The sequence below is a fragment of the Aquarana catesbeiana genome, linkage group LG04 (genome assembly GCF_042186555.1).
Source record: "Aquarana catesbeiana isolate 2022-GZ linkage group LG04, ASM4218655v1, whole genome shotgun sequence".
Taxonomy (NCBI): Eukaryota; Metazoa; Chordata; class Amphibia; order Anura; family Ranidae; genus Aquarana; species Aquarana catesbeiana.
Window position 1 is genome coordinate 294,549,248 of NC_133327.1, and position 15,399 is coordinate 294,564,646.

The 15,399-nt window shown below is 45.1% G+C and overlaps 2 protein-coding genes across 2 annotated transcripts in view; one reads left to right on the plus strand and one right to left on the minus strand.

Moving 5' to 3' along the window:
• Positions 1 to 15,399, plus strand: part of PRIM2 (DNA primase subunit 2) — a 449,872-nt gene that overhangs the window by 33,921 nt on the left and 400,552 nt on the right. The window lies entirely within an intron of this gene.
• The window catches only part of LOC141140007 (E3 SUMO-protein ligase ZNF451-like), an 85,404-nt gene continuing 74,351 nt past the window's right edge, over positions 4,347 to 15,399 (minus strand). Inside the window, exons 14-15 of the mRNA XM_073626711.1 lie at positions 9,707 to 9,754; positions 4,347 to 5,630 (exon numbers count right to left, since the gene is read on the minus strand). Of these exons, the coding sequence (XP_073482812.1) occupies positions 5,584 to 5,630; positions 9,707 to 9,754 (95 nt within the window). The 3' untranslated portion in view covers positions 4,347 to 5,583. The remainder of the gene's footprint in view (positions 5,631 to 9,706; positions 9,755 to 15,399) is intronic.

Sequence of the window (15,399 nt, forward strand, 5' to 3'; positions counted from 1 at the left end):
ATAAACTGTTAAGGTGATAATATTGTCTACCATGTTATCTTTAATCATACAATGCATATTCCTGTGGAATTACCACCATGTGATTGCATACCTCAATACCTAGCCGTGCTTCATATAAAGTCCCACCCAGCACCCCCCCCCCCCCCCCCCTTTCTAGTTTATACACTGCATCAGTATGACAGCCAAGTACCTTGCATTTTCAGAGACCAATGCCAGCAGTAGCACACTACATTTTAAGAGCACAATCCATTTAAAAAAAAATCCTGCACCAAGAACAAAGCAATCTGTACAATGGTGAAATTTGACAGTAGGCAGTCACCTGCATCTCCTAGTATGCCACCGAATACTCCATTCTGGATGCTCCCAAAAAAAGGTCTATTCAAGCACAGCTTTTCTAAAAGTATGTGTACAGGGATAGGGCTTTGCCCCAAAGTAACAGCACTGGGTCAAGTGGTAAACACTGCATTGTTGTGGCAGGGAAGAGTATACATATGCCAAAGTGTATTTTTTTTTACACTAGGCTGCAGTAGCAGACTGTGGTAGCAAGTAGAACTTCCTAATGTCAGACAAACTTGTTGTGCATGTTTATCATTACCCTGATTAAGTTACGCTCAGTGCAGGGTTGATTTAAGCTATACAGGAACTATCCCAGTGAGTTACAGACTTGGTTTGCATGGTCACTGCTATGCAAGACACGTCAGCCGACAGGGATTACTAAACAAGTATGTACAGTGAGGTCCATAAATATTGGAACATCGACGCAATTCTAATCTTTTTTGGCTCTATACACCACCACAATGGATTTGAAATGAAACGAACAAGATGTGCTTTAACTGCAGACTTTCAGCTTTAATTTGAGGGTATTTACATCCAAATCAGGTGAACGGTGTAGGAATTACAACAGTTTGTATAGGTGCCTCCCACTTTTTAAGGGAACAAAAGTAATGGGACAATTGGCTGCTCAGCTGTTCCAAGGCCAGGTGTGTGTTATTCCCTCATTATCCCATTTACAAGGAGCAGATACCAGAGTTAATTTCAAGTGTGCTATTTGCATTTGGAATCTCTTGCTGTCAACTCTCAATATGAGATCCAAAGAACTGTCACTATCAGTGAAGCAAGCCATCATTAGGCTGAAAAAACAAAACAAACCCATCAGAGAGATAGCAAAAACATTAGGTGTGGCCAAATCAACTGTTTGGAACATCCTTAAAAAGAAAGAATGCACCGGTGAGCTCAGCAACACCAAAAGACCCAGAAGACCATGGAAAACAACTGTGGTGGATGACCGAAGAATTCTTTCCCTGGTGAAGAAAACACCCTTCACAACAGTTGGCCAGATCAAGAACACTCTCCACGAGGTAGGTGTGTCAAAGTCAACATTGAAGAGAAGACTTCACCAGAGTGAATACAGAGGGTTCACCACAAGATGTAAACTATTGGTGAGCCTCAAAAACAGGAAGGCCAGATTAGAGTTTGCCAAATAACATCTAAAAAAGCCTTCACAGTTCTGGAACAACATCCTATGGACAGATGAAACCAAGATCAACTTGTACCAGAGTGATGGGAAGGGAAGAGTATGGAGAAGGAAAGGAAGTGCTCATGATCCAAAGCATAACACCTCATCAGTGAAGCATGGTGGTGGTAGTGTCATGGTGTGGGCATGGAACTGGTTCTCTGGTATTTATTGATGATGTGACTGCTGACAAAAGCATCAGGATGAATTCTGAAGTGTTGCGGGCAATATTATCTGCTCATATTCAGCAAAATGCTTCAGAACTCATTGGACGGCCCTTCAAAGTGCAGATGGACAATGACCCAAAGCATACTGCGAAAGCAACCAAAGAGTTTAAGGGAAAGAAGTGGAATGTTATGGAATGGCCAAGTCAATCACCTGACCTGAATCCGATTGAGCATGCATTTCACTTGCTGAAGAAAAAACCGAAAGGAAAATGCCCCAAGAACAAGCAGGAACTGAAGACAATTGCAGTAGAGGCCTGGCAGAGCATCACCAGGGATGAAACCCAGCGTCTGGTGATGTCTATGCGTTCCAGACTTCAGGCTGTAATTGACTGCAAAGGATTTGCAACCAAGTATTAAAAATTGAAAGATTGATGGATGATTGTTAATCTGTCCCATTACTTTTGGTCCCTTAAAAAGTGGGAGGCACATATACAAACTGTTATAATTCCTACACCGTTCACCTGATTTGGATGTAAATACCCTCAAATTAAAGATGGAAGTCTGCAGTTAAAGCACATCTTGTCTGTTTCATTTCAAATTTATTGTGGTGGTGTATAGAGCCAAAAAGATTAGAATTGTGTCCCAATATTTATGGACCTGACTGTATACATAGATATAATGTAGTGACTGAAATGTGCAGAAGCATCCAGCAGTACCACCACCTATTTAATATAGCAGCAATACCAATGGGGCAAGGTTTGCCCAGTCGATTGTTTTCCCTATCAGTCAGCTGATTTGGCTAGACTAGGCAATGGTTATCTCATGTCTATGTGCAGCTTAAAGTGGAATTCTGCAATATCACTAATTAATCTTAAAACTGCTCCCACTTCCTTCTAAAATTTTTACTAACTAACCTGTATATAAGAAATGTATATACTTAATTTTCTGGCTGCTGCTCTCCAGTCACGTGATTGGCTTCCCTCAGCTATCAGTGAGGCGGGGAGCGCTGACAACAGATAGCCATAGGCCTACTATTGGCTATGTAGTTCTGGCTCACTCAGGCAATCCAGCCATTGTTGGAGCGCTCTTCCCTCTCCCCTGTAGCTGGTGAGGCTGACACAGGAGAGATCATGTGACCGGACCAGAGTACAGTGGGGACGGAAAGTATTCAGACCCCCTAAAATTTTTCACTCTGTTATATTGCAGCCATTTGCTAAAATCATTTTTTTCCTCATTAATGCACACACAGCACCCCATATTGACAGAAAAACACAGAATTGTTGACATTTTTGCAGATTTATTAAAAAAGAAAAACTGAAATATCACATGGTCCCAAGTACTCAGACCCTTTGCTGTGGCACTCATATATTTAACTGCTGTTTATTTTTTTCTGATCATCCTTGAGATGGTTCTACACCTTCATTTGAGTCCAGCTGTGTTTGATTATACTGATTGGACTTAAATTAGGAAAGCCACACACCTGTCTATATAAGACCTTACAGCTCACAATGCATGTCAGAGCAAATGAGAATCATGAGGTCAAAGGAACTGCCTGAAGAGCTCAGAGACAGAATTGTGGCAAGGCACAGATCTGGCCAAGGTTACAAAAAAAAAAATTCTGCTGCACTTAAGGTTCCTAAGAGCACAGTGGCCTCCATAATCCTTAAATGGAAGACGTTTGGGACGACCAGAACCCTTCCTAGAGCTGGCCGTCCGGCCAAACTGAGCTATCGGGGGAAAAGAGCCTTGGTGAGAGAGGTAAAGAAGAACCCAAAGATCACTGTGGCTGAGCTCCAGAGATGCAGTCAGGAGATGGGAGAAAGTTGTAGAAAGTCAACCATCACTGCAGCCCTCAACCAGTCGGGGCTTTATGGCAGAGTGGCCTGACGGAAGCCTCTCCTCAGTGCAAGACACATGAAATCCCGCATGGAGTTTGCTAAAAAACACCCGAAGGACTCCAAGATGGTGAGAAATAGGATTCTCTGGTCTGATGAAACCAAGATAGAACTTTTTGGCCTTAATTCTATGCGGTATGTGTGGAGAAAACCAGGCACTGCTCATCACTTGTCCAATACAGTCCCAACAGTGAAGCATGGTGGTGGCAGCATCATGCTGTGGGGGTGTTTTTCAGCTGCAGGGACAGGACGACTGGTTGCAATCGAGGGAAAGATGAATGCGGCCAAGCACAGGGATATCCTGGACGAAAAACTTCTCCAGAGTGCTCAGGACCTCAGACTGGGCCGAAGGTTTACCTTCCAACAAGACAATGACCCTAAGCACACAGCTAAAATAACGAAGGAGTGGCTTCACAACAACTCAGTGACTGTTCTTGAATGGCCCAGCCAGAGCCCTGACTTAAACCCAATTGAGCATCTCTGGAGAGACCTAAAAATGGCTTACCACCAACGTTTAGCATCCAACCTGACAGAACTGGAGAGGATCTGCAAGGAGGAATGGCAGAGGATCCCCAAATCCAGGTGTGGAAAACTTGTTGCATCTTTCCCAAAAAGACTCATGGCTGTATTAGATCAAAAAGGTGCTTCTACTAAATACTGAGCAAAGGGTCTGAATACTTAGGACCATGTGATATTTCAGTTTTTCTTTTTTAATAAATCTGCAAAAAATGTCAACAATTCTGTGTTTTTCTGTCAATATGGGGTGCTGTGTGCACATTAATGAGGGAAAAAATGAACTTAAATGGTTTTAGCAAATAGCTACAATATAGCAAAGAGTGAAAAATTTAAGGGGGTCTGAATACTTTCCGTCCCCACTGTATATGCATTCTTCTACAGGTTAATTAGTATAGGCAGGAGCAGTTTTAAGATTAGTTAGTGATATTCTGGAATTCTACTTTAAAGGAATTCAGTGAAGACAGCTGAAAACACTTTTTTGAAAGTCCTGGCACCAAGTCGCAACATGGAACTTTTCCTGCATAGTAGTCAAGTAAGATAAAGCAATTTAAAGCGTTGCACATGGTTTTTCCTTCTCCAAATCCAACAGCTATACAGCCAACAATTATCAGTTACCAAGTGATCCGATTTTTTATATTTTTCATAACTATTACGCTTGGTCCTGAAAAGAAGCTACTCAGATACTGGCTAATAAGTTGCTACTGTTATGCCGCGTACACACGGTCGGACTTTTCATCTACAAAAGTCTGACAGACTTTCGACAGACTTTTGGAGGACTTTTGGCGGACTTGCGGCAGACTTTCTTACGAGCGGACTTGCCTACATACGATCACACAAAAGTCCGACGGATTCGTATGTGATGACGTACACCGGACTAAAATAAGGAAGTTGATAGCCAGTAGCCAATAGCTGCCCTAGCGTGGGTTTTTGCCCGTCGGACTAGCACACAGACGAGCGGATTTCTGGGTCCGGCGTAGTTACGACGTAAAGATTTGAAGCAGGTTTCAAATCTAAAGTCCGTCAGATTTGAGGCTGGAAAAGTCCGCTGAAAGTCTGGGGAAGCCCACACACGATCGGATTGTCAGCCAGCTTTAGTCCGTCGGCGTACGTAGGACTTTTGTAGATGAAAAGTCCGACCGTGTGTACGCGGCATAAGGAGAGCTCTCAGAGGATCCAATACACTGTATATTCTAGAATGACCAATGTATACCTGAAATTGGATATTAATTTGCCATTCACAAATCCCCCTTCATGGCAATATCCTAAGTTTGCAATACCACGTTTAATGCAAGGTACAGAGTTGGAAATGCCAAAAACAATGACACCCATGTAATTCAGGGCATGAACATCACTTAAGTATTAAACAGACATATTTAGTTAACAGAAAAAGCATGAGTCTAATTTAAGGCATCAAGCTCTTAGCAGCACTGATGACAAACATTTTTTATTTTTATAAGGAACCAGGAGTGTTAAAGATCCATTCCAAAAAGAATTACATATCCAGTAGGCTTCTTCTCATTGCTTCTTTAATAGCAGCATCTGTAGGAAAGGAATTATACATATTAAAATCAGCCTGTCCATTTACAGACTTTATGCTCAAGAAAACGACTCTTCATAGTAGATTTTAACCCATCACAAAAAAGCGTCATGACAAGGGACCATTTACACACGTGTTTTTCTATCGGTTTTCTAGGAAGAGGGATCTTTCTGACTAGCTTGACAAGGCATACAAGCAGCCTTTATATAGTGTTTAACATATGGTACAACCTTTTTCTTAAAGAGGGAGTCCACCTAAAAAAAAATATCAAAAGCCAGCAGCTACAAATACTGCAGCTGCTGACTTTTAATAAATGACCACTTACCTGTCCCAGGGTCCAGCGATGCCGGCAGCCGCCGCCAATCACTTGCTCGACTCTCGGCAGCTGCCGCCGCCATCCTAGGTGAGGGAATCGGGAAGTGAAGCATTGCGGCTTCAGTTCCCGGTTCCCTACTGCGCATGCGCGAGTCGTGCTGTAACTGGTCCCCGCCATCTCCTGGGACTTGTGTGTTTCCCAGGAGACAGCGCGGAGGGACAGGAAGAGGCATAGACTCCTGTGAATGGGTAGGGGTACGATGTACACCATACTCATTCACATAGGGTGGGGGGGCCGGGATCCGGGGGCCCCCTTAACAAAGGTGGCTCCTGGATTCCGATAAGCCCCCCGCCCGCAGACCCCGACAACCAACGGCCAGGGTTGTCGGGAAGAGGCCCTTGTCCTCATCAACATGGGGACAAGGTGCTTTGGGGTGGGGGGGCCGCAGGGCGTCCCCTCCCCCAAAGCACCCACCCCCCATGTTGAGGGCATGCGGCCTGGTAAGGTTCAGGAGGGGGGGAGTCGCTTCACTATAGATGAGGATCCGACTTGGAGGTGACTTCCATTGAATTCTATGGGTACAGGTCGCCTAGAAGTAGTACAGGAACCTTTTCTGAAGTCGGATCAACGTCAGTAGTGTACATTAAGACGACTCTCATTGACTATAATGCAATTCCCAATGTCAAGCGACTTGGGGCGACTTGAGGGCTGACAAGTCGAATATCAAGTCGTTGTAGTGTGAACCGACCCTCAGCAGAAAAACACCCCCAAAGCATAATGTTTCCACATCTATGTTGGATGGTGGGGATGGTGTTCTTGGGGTCATAGGCAGCATTTCTCCTCCTCCAAACACGGCAAGTTGAGTTCAAGTTGAATTCAAGTTGCGTTGATGCCAAAGAGCTCGATTTTGGTCTCATCTGACCACACACAACACTTTCCCTCAGTTCTCCTCTGGATCATTCAGATGTTCATTAGCAAACTTCAGACGGGCCCATGTTCTTTCTTGAGCAGGGGGTCCTTGTGGGCACTGCACGATCTCAGTCCTTCACGGCGTAGTGTGTTACCAATTGTTTTCTTGGTGACTATGGTCCCAGCTGCCTTGAGATAATTGAAAAGATTCTCCTGTGTAGTTCTGGGCCGATTCCTCACTGTTCTCATAATCACTGAAACTCCATGAGGTGAGATCTTGCATGGAACCCCGGACCGAGGGAGATTGACAGTTATATTGGTGTTCTTCCATTTGCGAATAATTGCACCAACTGTTGTTGGATTGCAAAATCCTTCCTTTCCTCTCATTATTCAGGTCATTTATCATATACAGTATTATTATGCGACATCTTGGTACATCTTGGTACACCTTGCACTCGACCGAAGTAAGCAGTAGCAGACATCTTGTTACACCCAGCTTGAACTATATAGGCTGGGTGTAACAAGGTGTCCGCTGCTGGCTTACTGTGGCCGAGAGCAGGGTGTAACAAGATGGACGTCATGATATTTAACCTCTGAGGGAGACATGGAACGTCCCTTCCTTTATCGAATGTCACAGCTCTGGTCTCCAATTTCGACTGAATATGCAGCTGCCACCCTGCCAGCTTACCTCTAGTTCCACTGCTGCCAACCTGTTGACTTGCTCTCCGATTCGCCCGCCGGTTCTGCCGTATTCTCAGGTATCGGATAAGGCATCTGGCTCATTTGTGCAATTACAAGTACTTCCACAAATGCTCAGTATAGGTCCCGACAATAGTATCGGGACAACCCTAATTAAAATGAATCTACTATTCATTCACACAACTGATGCCTCAGATGACTAGAAAGTGCAGCTCTCACCACGTCAGATGGAATCCATGTAAGAAAAAAAAAGGGGAATCTTCACATGGTGCATGAACCAGGGTTGGGTTGCTGAAGCCGTTACCCTGTTACCACGCAAACTATCTTTTTACTTGATTTGTGATCACTATTTTATCCATTTTATCTGATGTCTGTGAAGCATCCGTTTTGTTCTTGATGGTTTCCAATAAACCTTTTTTGCTGATTCATGCACCATGTGGAGATTCCCCTTTTTTTCCTTACATGGATTCCATCTGACGTGGTGAGAGCTGCACTTTCTAGTCATCTGTGTACTGCAAGAGGGGAATCCATCCATCCATCCATCCGAGGATTTACAGACCACCCTGCTTTTAAGAACGCTTTGGATGTGTTTACTGGTATCCACCACCAGCATCTTCCAGCAAGCTTCCAGCAAATATCCCTAGTAGACATGTGCACACTGAAATATTTTGTTTCAGAATTTCGTTTTCGTCCGAAAAATACATTTATTTAGTTACTCCCGAAATTCGTTTTTATCTATTTTGTTTTTCGTTAAAAATTGCATTCGTCCGAAAATCCAAATTGAGGTCGAATCTGTCATTGAAGGCTTATGGTGTCTGTCGAATGTTCAAAGAAGATTCGACGGAGCAGCTAAACTGTACGACGCTGTATAGTTTACCTGCTCCGTCGAATCTTCTTAGAACTTTCAACAGACACCATAGGCCAAAGTACGTATGTACTTAGTTCTAGCTATTTTACTGCTCCTCCTCTTTGCTTACAATCAGCCAATAACATTCATCATCATCATTATTTTTATTCATCTTTTCTCCCCTACGTCGAATCTTTTCTCTCTGTGTCGAATCTTTTCTCTCTATGTAGAATAATCTTGGACTAATAGAGTTAAGGTTAGGCACATTCGACCACAGGTTTGATGGACACAGATTGTTATTGTCATCATCATGTCGAATCCCCTATCTATATCGAACTGTTGTAGCAACGAAAACGAAAATAAAGCATTTGTTTATGTCAGATCTTTCGTTTTTCGGATTCTGCACTTTCGTTATCGTTTGTTAAAACGATAACGAAAATACCTGAAATTCGGACGAAAATGCATTCGGACGAAAACGAATGCACATGTCTAATCCCTAGGATCTACAGATCCGTAAGCCTGTATGACACCCCTGCCCTACTGTGAGAGTGTCCATCCCATCTGGTAAGCGCATTTACCCCTTCATTTCCATATGGAGTCCGAATGCATGAAGATTACCCACTTGATTTAAGAATTCACATATGGTTTTCTTTCGTTATGTACACCACAGTGCTGCTGTCAATGAGTTTTCATCACACTATGGACATTGTTTATAACAATTGGAATTTATGCCTTTATGCGATTTATTGCGATTTTTAAATCTCACCATACACGTGTTTGATGAATACATATATCACAAATATAGTTAGGGTGGTTACTCACCCCTCTATACACAAAATATTTGTTTTATTTCACCAAGCGCTGCATTAATTATTTTTTGTTTATATTTTTACACGGTGACTACACTGATGCTGGCTGCTATTAAACACATAAAAAATTTTTTTCCCAGTAGCGCAACAAATACCCCTTTCAGCTTTCTACAGCGAACACTACTGGTGATTTTATAATGACCAGTGTGCATGAGGCCTTAAACATAAGTAGTTATGTTCTATAGCGGATTTAAAATGCTTACGGTACTCTTCAAGTAAGGAAAACAAGGCGTTTGCTAAAAATTATTTAAAATCCAAACCGCTAACAACATGAGGGCTATTTTGGAAAGAGGAAGCAGAAAGATCCTTCAAGAGTAAAACATGCAGGTTAATTGACAAAAGGAACAAAACGGTTACGAAGAGCAGAGCAGGCAGACAAACTACCAAACATGCAGGGTTTAGAAAAAAAAAAATCTTGCTTGCGAAATTAGAACTAACCTTCATCCTCTCCCGTGGAGTTTATGTCCATGTCTTCATCATGTGTGTCTGTAGAAAATATTCAGCTCAGTTAGCAAAAAAATAGGATTTTTTAAGACAGCTTACCTGTAAAATCCTTTTCTTTCGATGGACATCACGGGACACAGAGCCACAGTAATTACTGATGGGTTATATAGGGTATCACTGGTGATTGGACACTGGCACACCCTATCAGAAAGTTCAACCCCCTATATAATCCCTCCCCTTGCAGGGATACCTCAGTTTTGTAGCCAAGCAATATAGTGTATTAGAAGAGGGGCGGGACCTCTGTGTCCTGTGATGTCCATCGAAAGAAAAGGATTTTACAGGTAAGCTGTCTTAAAAAATCCTATTTTCTTTCTTGAACATCACGGGACACAGAGCCACAGTAATTACTGATGGGATGTCCTAGAGCAATGCTATCTGAGGGGGGGGGGACCACGACCAAGTAGGGTGCAATCAGACCTGAGGACCCTGTACCGCTGCCTGCAGCACACTACGCCCAAAGGGGATATCCTCATGCCTTCTCACATCCACCTGATAAAATCTGGTGAATGTATGGACTGAAGACCAGGTTGCGGCCTTACAGATTTGAGCCATAGAGGCCTGGTGATGCACTGCCCAAGAAGCACCAATAGCCCTTGTGGAATGTGCCCCGATCTGAAACGGAGGAATCTTCTGTTTCAAACCATAAGCCTGAATAATCAACTGACGAATCCATTTAGAAATGGTAGCTTTTGACGCTGCCTGTCCTCTATTGGTACCGTCTGGCAGCACAAACAAAACATCCGTTTTGCAAATCTGAGCAGTTGCCTCGAGATAGGCCTTGACTGCTCTTACTACATCCAACGAATGTAGAGATCTCTCTTCCGGAGAACAGGGATCTGGAAAAAAGGAAGGCAGAACAATGTCTTGGTTTAAATGAAAATCAGAAACCACCTTCGGTAAAAAACTAGGATGAGGGCGCAGTACCACTCTATCCTTGTGTATAATCAAATAAGGCTCCTTACAGGAAAGGGCTGCTAATTCTGAAACTCTTCTAGCAGAAGAAATGGCCACCAGAAAAATTAACTTCCTTGTCAACAAGACCAAAGGAATCTGACTTATTGGTTCAAAAGGCTGTTTCTGTAACACAGCCAGGACCAAGTTCAAGTCCCAGGGGTTTAGGGGCGCTTTAACCGGAGGATTAAGACGCATCACCCCCTGCAAAAAGTTTTGGACCAAAGAATGCGAAGCAAGTGGCCGCTGAAATAATACTGATAAAGCCGAGACCTGGCCCTTGATGGTACTCAAGGCCAGCTTCATCTCTAATCCCAATTGTAGAAAATCAAGAATTCTACCTAAGACATATTTTCTGGGATGCCAACCCCTGGATTCACACCAGGAAACCTAAGCTTTCAAGACTCTATGATAAATCATTCTGGAAGCTGGCTTCCTTGCATTGATCAAGGTAGATATGACAGGACCTGAAAGCCCACGACTCCTCAGAACGTGGGTCTCAATAGCCAAACCGTCAAATTTAGCGTTTGTAAGGCAGGATGGAACTCTGGACCTTGAGATAACAGGTCTGGGTGTACCGGTAGGGTCCACGGGGAACCCATCGTCATCCTTACTATTTCTGCATACCAAGTCCTTCTGGGCCAAGCGGGGGCCACCAGAAGTACCGACTTCTTTTCCTGCCTGATCCTGCAAAGGAGTCGTGGCAGTAGCAAAATAGGCGGGAATGCATAAACCAGTGAGAACCGATGCCATGGAATCACCAACGCATCCGTCCCTCATGCAAGAGGATCCCTCGTCCTTGCCACAAATCTGTCTATCTTTTTGTTGAATTGGGATGCAAAGAGATCTACATCTGGGACCCCCCATCTTTGGCATATATTCCAAAAGACGTCGGGATGTAAAGACCATTCCCCTGGAAGTAGCTGCTGGCGACTTAGATAGTCCGCCTGCCAGTTCTCTATCCCTGGAATGAAAACTGCCGATATGTATGGCACATGCATCTCTGCCCAGACTAAGATCTGGTTCACCTCCTTTTGAGCAGCTCGGCTCCAGGTGCCTCCCTGATGATTGACATAAGCCACTGCTGTGGCATTGTAGGATTGGATCCTGACTGGGCAACCCTGTAGCCTGATAGTCCAGGCTTTTAGGGCCAGGTATACCGCCCGAATCTGCAGAATGTTGATGGGTAAAGTCCTCTCGGTCTTGGACCATAGCTCCTGAATCGCAGACTGTTCCAGAACTGCTCCCCAACCTGACAGACTGGCATCTGCTGTTACCACTGTCCAGGTAACCGGTAGAAAGGATTTCCCCTTCTGCAGGTTCTCGGGTATGAGCCACCAATTGAGGCTCTGACGCACCGCATGCGACAGGTGCATCGGAAAGTCTAACGCCTGAACCTTCTTGTTCCAGGCCGACAGAATACTGTGTTGCAGCATTCTTGAATAGAACTGAGCATAGGGAACTGCTTCGAATGAAGACACCATCTTCCCTAGTAGTCTCATACAAAGGCGGACAGAAGGACCCTTCTTGGTCCTGACTGCCAGAATCAGCTCTCTTAAAGCAGTGATCTTTGCCTGCGGTAGAAATATCTTCTCCTGGCTTGTATCTATGATCAGACCCAAATACTCCAGTCTTCTTACTGGTTTTAGGAAAGATTTTTCTAGGTTGAGGATCCAACCCAGGTGTTCCAGATACCTGACTGTGGTCTTCAATTTCCGTTCAAGGAAGCTACCGACCGGTCTATTAGTAGCAGGTCGTCTAGGTATGCTATGACAGCTATACCCTGGGCCCTTAATCTAGCCAGAGGAGCCAAGACCTTTGTAAACACCCGAGGTGCAGTGGCTATCCCGAAAGGCAGAGCCACAAACTAGAAATGGCGCCCTCCTATCTCGAAGCACAGAAACTTCTGATGAGCAGGAAAAATGGGCACATGTAGGTATGCATCTCTGAGGTCTATCGATGCCAGGAATTCTCCTCCCTGCGGGGTGGAGGAGACTACTGTCCGAATTGATTCCATGTGGAAGGACTGAATCCTTAGGAATCGGTTCAGATCCCTTAAATCCAGAATGGGTCTGACATCCCCATTTTGCTTTTGGACCGTAAACAGGTTGGAATAGAAACCCAATCCCTGGTCCTTTGCGGGAACCTCCTGCGACAAAAGTCGCTCTAATGCTAGAAGGAGCGACTGCTTCTTCTCTGGGTCTCTGGGGACCAAGAGTTCTGAGAACTGTCGCAGTCTTCCCCCCACTCGAGCGAGCGGGGGCGCCCCTTCATGAAGAGGTTTAGTGCTTTGCCTAGTAGGCTTCTTCCCCCAGGACTTCTTTTGTTCCTGGGGTTGACTCTTGCTTCTGAACCCAGACGGAGGAGGCCATCGAGACTGCCTGGAGGCTGAAGCCCCTGGCGCTGGGGAAAGAGTCAGTTTGAAAGAGGGACGCTTACTCTTCTTCTTGACAGGTAAGAGAGTACTTTTCCCACCAGAGATTTTCTTGATATAGTCATCCAAGTCATCTCCAAACAACCTTGCACCACGAAATGGAAACCCAGCCAGCAGCTTCTTACATGGTGCTTTGGCTGACCAATTTTTCAACCATAGGATTCTACGTATATGCACCAAACCCAGTGAAAGACGAGAGGTTTGCACAATAGAATCTCTGATGGCGTCAACAACATAACATAAGGCCGCAGGAAGGTTAGCCAACCCCTGGGCCTGCTGTTCAGGTAAAACCTTGATGACCTGTCTAACATGGTCTCTTAAGTATTGACAGACTCCAATCACTGTTACTGCAGGTTGAGCCACTGAACCTGCTAAAGGAGAAAACATCCTTCAATAGGGATTCCATCTTTTTATCTACAGGATCCCTGAGCATCTGAGCATTGACTACAGGACAAGTCAGACTATTATTTACGGAGGAAATGGCGGCATCGATGGCCGGTATTCCCCACATTTTAACAAACTTTTCTTCCATCGGATAAAGTGTTGAAAACTTTCTCGGCGGAAAAAAAGCTTGTCTGGGTGATCCCACTCAGAATAAATGAGCTTTTCAAGTAAATTAAGAACAGGAAAAGCATGTGCTGTTTGAGGAGGCTTCAGTGACCCCAAAGAAGAAGAGGGTTCTTTAACTGATTCAGATACCGGCAACTTAAATGTGGAGCGGACCAATCCAGTAAGGATCTGCACTAAGACTTTCTCCTCTTGGGAAGTCGCAGAGGGTCCCTCTCCACCCGATTCCTCCGAAGAGGAATCATCTGTCCCATCCCGATCCTCTGAAAGGGATTCGTCTCCTTTATCCCAGAGTTCCTCTTCCTGAGGGTCTTGGGAAACAGAGGAAGTCCTAGTGCGTTTTCTTCCACTGAGTGAAGATGTAATCACAGCCATTAATCTCTCCTCTAAACCATTAATGGCTGAGGAAAAAACCTCCAGTGTAATGTATACAGGGGCTGAAGTGCCGGAGGCAGGTATAGCCCCTGACACCAATGGCTCCCCCTGGCTAGCCGTCCCTGGCCCCTCAGGGGGGGGAGGATGCTGCAGAAAGGGGGTCCTCAGAACCCGACCGAGATCCCTTAGTGTCTCTGGTTCTTGGGGTGGTTGAACCTCTTTTACCCATAGTGCAAAGCAACAAGGTGGAGGTATCACAAATGAACACTGACTGCTGAGCGATGTAGTCCGGCTAAAAGCCCTGCTACCCAATGCCCAGTCTTGTGTTACCTTAGTAAATGCTGCCTAGGAGAATGCCTGTGTCCCACCTTACATGCGACCGTCAGCTCTGTGTCCCTCCAAAGGCTGTGTGCACCTGTACAGAGTGCTTTAATAGCTTGCAGCTGGCCTGAGTGGGAGTTTAAGCACCTGTGCTGATGTCCCACCCCTCCCCTCTACCGCCCCCCTCGAATTTAAAAAAAACGAGCGCTTCCCACGCTGGCCGACCCTCCGGAAATAATATGGAGGAAGGCTGGGGGAGGAGGGAGAGAGGCCGGTAGTGATGGGCATGCCTGAAAAACGGCAATAGCGGCGGTGCCCGAGCGGTATAACTGCTTTCTAGACTACTGTGGCCTCCCCCTAGCCTGGGGGGAACATTCAAACAGGAGAAATCCCCCCATCCATTCTACCTTGAGCCGGCCGTAGACGCTGTGCAGTGTTGAACACTGAGACCGACATCAGCATGACAAGGTATGTGCTCTTGGCAGCCCCCGGTGATCACAATAGGCATAGCATGCATTTACCTTAAAGGAGAAAACCTACTAGAATTAAAAAAATTCTGTGGAATCTCCTCTTACCTTATCCAGCCGCAGGGTTCTGTTATACAGACCCAATCTTCACCTCTCACGGTGGGCTCCGTTTGAAAAAACCGTCAGAGACTGGGGCCCCCTACGAATAGGGAGATCCACAGTTCTGGCCCTGTAAAGCACCCCGGCTAGAAATTAGGCTAGAAAACCATTTTCTAATCTGCGGGGTCCAGCTCTCTAAAAAGAGAAGCGTTACAGGTAAAACCTCGTTTCTTCGGACACGAGGCCCGGGTACCATCCAATTCGGCCACGAAAGGACACTTTGAATGAATCCGGTCTGCCTGGCTTGCCCCAGTCTAGGATATAGGATATTGCCTTTGGAGCTCAGCACAGGACATCTTTACACGTCCATCACCTAAGACACTGGCGTAAAAACTGAGGTATCCCTTCAAGGG